We start from the raw sequence: 4,833 nt of genomic DNA, 5'->3' as shown, positions 1-4,833 counted from the left end.
ATCACAGCTCTTAGTACAACAGCTGCATAAAAACTTCCCAGCAGATGGGTTACATGATGCTATCCATGAGGACAGACATAATAACACAAAACTAAAAGTAAGTGTTTGAGCAAACATAAACTAGTAGTGGATCTATCCGTTTTGGTGGTCAGATTGAAGACTTGCAGAAGAGTGCAGATCATACTCACTGGTAAAATAAGACACATAACTTGATATTGGACCAGTACAACAGGTATGATGCTACACACACAAGTCCCAAATTCTGCAAAGGCTACACATATAGGGAAGCAGTATTCAGGGAAGTAAATCATGAGCAAAAAGAACATATATTGTTTGATGAAAAAAAGATCACTTTTCTTAGCTTACTGCAAAATACAAGTGGTCTAAGTACAGCAGCTGAACAAAGTAACTTCTTTCTTCTTAGTGCCTGAAGAGTAAATTAACCGCTACATGTTCTGTTATTACGCTTTAGAGTTGACAGTTGATCAATTTCTTTATTCAATTCCTCTTGCTTTCAATTCTGATCGAACCCGCTGCAGATAATCAGGATCAGGGTAACCAAACCTGGGAGAAGAAGAAAATAATTGTCTGGGCTACTTTTGCAAGGAAGCACTTGGCAGTTCTACAGAACCTTCACATCAACAACTTTGAAAACACAGAGGTGGTAGAGACAGGGTAAAGCTAAAAACTTAAGAGCTGCTGAATTATGTTGTCCAAATCAACACTTTATTTTCAAAGCTGCCTGCTGTCTCACTTGACAACGACAGGGTACCTAAGTATGCATCCTTCTAAAAATCAGACCTGAAGCATATCCACGTGAGCATCCAAAATACAAATACCATGGCACCTCTGGATTTTAAGTAGTGCATCACCAAAAATGTGTGTGAAGCAAAAGATGACTTGGGCAGAGGGGGAGATAAATCAAAACATACTTTTTGCCCTTTTATCATCCTAGCCCAGGAAGGAGGATCTAGACAAGAGACCTTCAGAGCTTGCAGGAAGACACCTGCCCCTGAGAAGCTGCAACAAGCTTGTCCCTTTAAGACTTTTTCCAGGAGCCAAACAGTTTACTGATATGATTAATTACAGATTATATCTTTAAGAACTGTCAGCTGTATGTGCATTAAGGGGCGGAACATTATGACCCTGACTAGAAAACTGTTATACCCTGAGGAATTAGTGATCCATGTAACAGCTACGCCGCGTGGCCTTCAGGCCTGTGTTGTGCAGTGCACACTCCACAGCTGCACGACAGGCTCAGCCAGCTCCTGCTCCGTACCTGTGATTACACCACCTGCATGTCCTTGCCTTTACTTAGAAGCACAGCAAGTCCTCTACAAGTGTGGAACGGAGTTGTCTTCTACTAAGAAAACCCTGTAATAGCTCGAACAAGCAAAATGGGCTAACTCTTTCTATGGATGGGGTTGGCATGGTGCCCTGTGTGCTGCACAGCTCAGGATTCCTACTATCCAAAAGGACGTAACCCTATCTAGAATCTCTTTCTTCTTGCTGTTAGCTAGCTCTGATAAGTAGAAACTAAAACTTTATTTTACAGGATCTGAATGCCATCTTCACTGAGATGATAATGGACCAGCACCTCCTGGCACAAACCAGCCGGTACCACAAGAAGCTGAAATCAGGAGTCCAACCTTACCTGATACCAAGAGCTTGCTGTCCTGTCCTGTACTAGAGGTAGTTTCTAATCAGAGCAGTTACTGAGTAGGTGCTTTACACAGCTCATTGGTGAACGAGTGGCCTGAGGGGTAACAGAAGACTAAGCTCATTCTTTTTCCAACTGCCCAAACTGGTGAAAGTGATTCAAGTCTAGATAAGTGTTCCACTTACAAAGTGACACAATGTGAAAGCTCTAATGCAGAAAATATTCGAGGCAGCCTTCCTGGTACACCTGAGCAACAACACAATTACGCAAAGAGAAGTCTACTTACTTGGTAGCTCCCCCAGTCATGGCAGTTTTGTGGTGAATATCATTCCATGTGATAACATCCTCTTCACCAGTAGTACGCGACTGCCCCACTGTGAAAATCAGTTTTTGGGCAAAGGCTTTTCTGAGGAGCTGCAGAACTTCTTGGCCTTCCTTATTGTCAGGTAAATACGCTCTTCGACAAACTGCCAAATAAGGTTTCCCTGGGTTTGGATGGTCGTCCTGTTTTGTAGAAAAAAAAAAGAAAAAAAACCCCAACAAACACAAAACTCACATTGTATAAGATAAACACTTTGGAAACACGAAAATTGCACACCCCAGTTTTCACAATACTTTTTATCCTGCCTTTGATTCAGAAGGACATAGCATGACTGATGACTGATTTTTGAGGCATTATTTTTCTCATTAAACAATTTCTTTCACATGTATCATTCACATTTTCTTGTCATTGCTCATGCATCCACTGTTATGTGTTTCTTCCCCTTGGCTTTCCCAAATGCATGTCACCCTACTCGGACTTTTTAATTTATCCTATTTTCAGCCCTAGTCATGAGTCCAAGCACGTAACATCAGCTGATTTCTCGCCTGGAAAGTTCACAACCCTGATGACTATTAATTTTTGTCCGCTGGTGTCAGCAGCTAGAATGCCTCCAAGAAGCCTCATCGTACTCGCAAAGTTTTGTTTACATATCACTCCACAGATTTCAGTTCTGTTATTCGCAATGTATAAATTAAACACCGGTAGCTCTTTTCTGGTGCATATGAAAGGGAGGGCTACCATTTGACTATTTGATTCCTACTCTATTACTTAATTGCACCCAAAAATACTGAATTAAACACTTGCAGATTTGTATGGAACTATGACATGTCTCTTCTGGACATGCATTTAAATGATGGAGAAATAGTTCATATTGGTTTAGCTGTGTCAAAAATACCTTTTATGAATCTTTAAGTATACTTACAGTTTGAATACCACCTTTCATATTATATGTAATCTCAATAGTACCACAATCAGGATAACCCTCGAGAGAGGCACGTATCCATTTAGTTGTCATTGTTCCCTCTGGCTGGTTTCCCTTCATGGGTCCATAGACGACGTTACAAATAGGACAAACTCGCTTGTAAGTCATGGCCTGCTTGATGCAGCTTTTGCAAAACGCGTGCTTGCACTTTTCCAGTATTTCTTTATTCTTAATTGTCTCCATGCAAATCGGACACACATCTTCTTCCGTTGTTGCCTTAGCCTGGCTTTCAAAAGAAAGATTATTCTTTTGCCTGCCATCGTATTTCTTCTCAGGTGCTCCTGTAGTTTCTTGATAGGCAAGATCAGAGGACAGTGGTGTCCTATTTTTAATTTGTGTTGAGTCTTCTGTGATAAGAAGGTTCTTAATGTGCTTTTCAGCAGCAGAAATATAGTCTGGTAAACCATTTAAGATGTATTTGTCTTCCTTCTTCCTAAGTTTCACATGCAGATCTTCCAATTCTTTTCCATTAAGCATCATATTTAATATCTTCTTCTGACCTTCTGAAAGCTTCAAGTTGATGAGTTTTTCTCCTAACATTGCACAGGCATGCTGAAATGCATTGATGAAACTTTCAGCAGCATGTGAAGACATATCAGAAGTTTTGACCTTAGGCCTAAATATTATGAGCATCTTCTGGCCACATGAAGCATCTTTCTTTTCTATTACCGTATCAAATTTATCTTTAATGTCTTCAAGTTCTTTGCTTAATATTGTTTCCAACAACTTAAACACGGAAGCATCAACTTCAATTCCATTCCTGAATTCATACAGTTCTGATGATATTTTCATGTTCTTTTTAGCTTGGCTATTCTCACCTTTCTCTGCTAGAAGTTTTTTGGCAGCTGAAATCTCACTCGATGGACCACGGAGTAGCAATTGATTTCCTTCCTCTTTGACAAGAAGTTTTCCAAACCTAGCATTTAATTTCATTATTGCCTCATTTAATGTGTAACTGCTTGTTATGGAAATTTTTTCCTGTCTCAGATCTCCTATGCTTTTCTGGAAAGTTCGGGTAAAACTATCATTAGCTGCTTGTATTAATCCAGGATTTTTATCAGAAGTGAGACAGACTGTTGTGGTTCCATCGTAACGATCTGTACTTCTTATACGCACTCCAAAGCGTTCACATAGTGCTCTGACTTCTTCTTTGCAGGCATGACTGAAATATTCATAGAGAGCTGATGGAACTGTAAGCTCATTCATTTCTTCAGTATTCAGATCACGTTCATTTTTCAAACCACTCTTACTTTCAGAATGTGAAAAATCATGGCTTGGGTCATTGCCTGCAAGGATAGCCTTGAAGTAGTGATAAGCTTTTTCAATATCTGTAAAATCTCCCGTCAATTTCTCAAAGCCATCGACGGCAGGATTTCCTTCTCTTTTTAAATTTGGACATATAATAGCAATTTTCTCCCTTTGCCGTTCAGTGAACATACTGGTATTCAAAGTTGCAGATACTGTAAGAAATATCTAAGGAGAAGAAAAGAAGGTATCAGTATTTCTTTTCTTTTCTTCCCTCAGGTTCTCTGCTTGCTGCTCCTACATTTTGAGTAAGGAAAAGCTCTGTACATCTTAGCAGGGCCAGACTACTACTGACACATTTGCACACACAGTTTCTTTTATGTCACGTGTACTGAGATTACACACACGCAAGTAAAACAATCTGCTAAGTCAGCAGCAAAGACAAAGTTCATTAATGTCATCAGCATTGCAGGAACAACGGCAATAACTTTGCTACTTAAGTCTGAGACTTGTGCCTCGTACCCTCTGCTCCCAATCTCTGGTAACATGATTTACACAACTAATGCCATTTTACAGTGCAAACAGCCATTCTCTGTGACCCAGGTGGTCACGTAGTAATCCCTT

The 4,833-nt window shown here is 40.0% G+C and overlaps 1 protein-coding gene across 1 annotated transcript; it reads right to left on the bottom strand.

Moving 5' to 3' along the window:
• Nucleotides 1–494: 494 nt before the first annotated feature.
• Nucleotides 495–4,437, bottom strand: DTX3L (deltex 3 like, E3 ubiquitin ligase; the record flags this gene model as incomplete). The annotated part of the gene is made up of 3 exons (XM_009870547.1): nucleotides 495–564; nucleotides 1,947–2,164; nucleotides 2,905–4,437. Coding segments are annotated over 3 exons (1,821 nt in total), but the record flags the coding sequence as incomplete, so codon positions are not given.
• Between the last annotated feature and the right edge of the window lie 396 nt (nucleotides 4,438–4,833).

This window comes from Apaloderma vittatum, unplaced genomic scaffold, assembly GCF_000703405.1.
Source record: "Apaloderma vittatum isolate BGI_N311 unplaced genomic scaffold, ASM70340v1 scaffold26375, whole genome shotgun sequence".
Taxonomy (NCBI): Eukaryota; Metazoa; Chordata; class Aves; order Trogoniformes; family Trogonidae; genus Apaloderma; species Apaloderma vittatum.
This window is presented reverse-complemented; position numbering and strand designations above follow the sequence as displayed.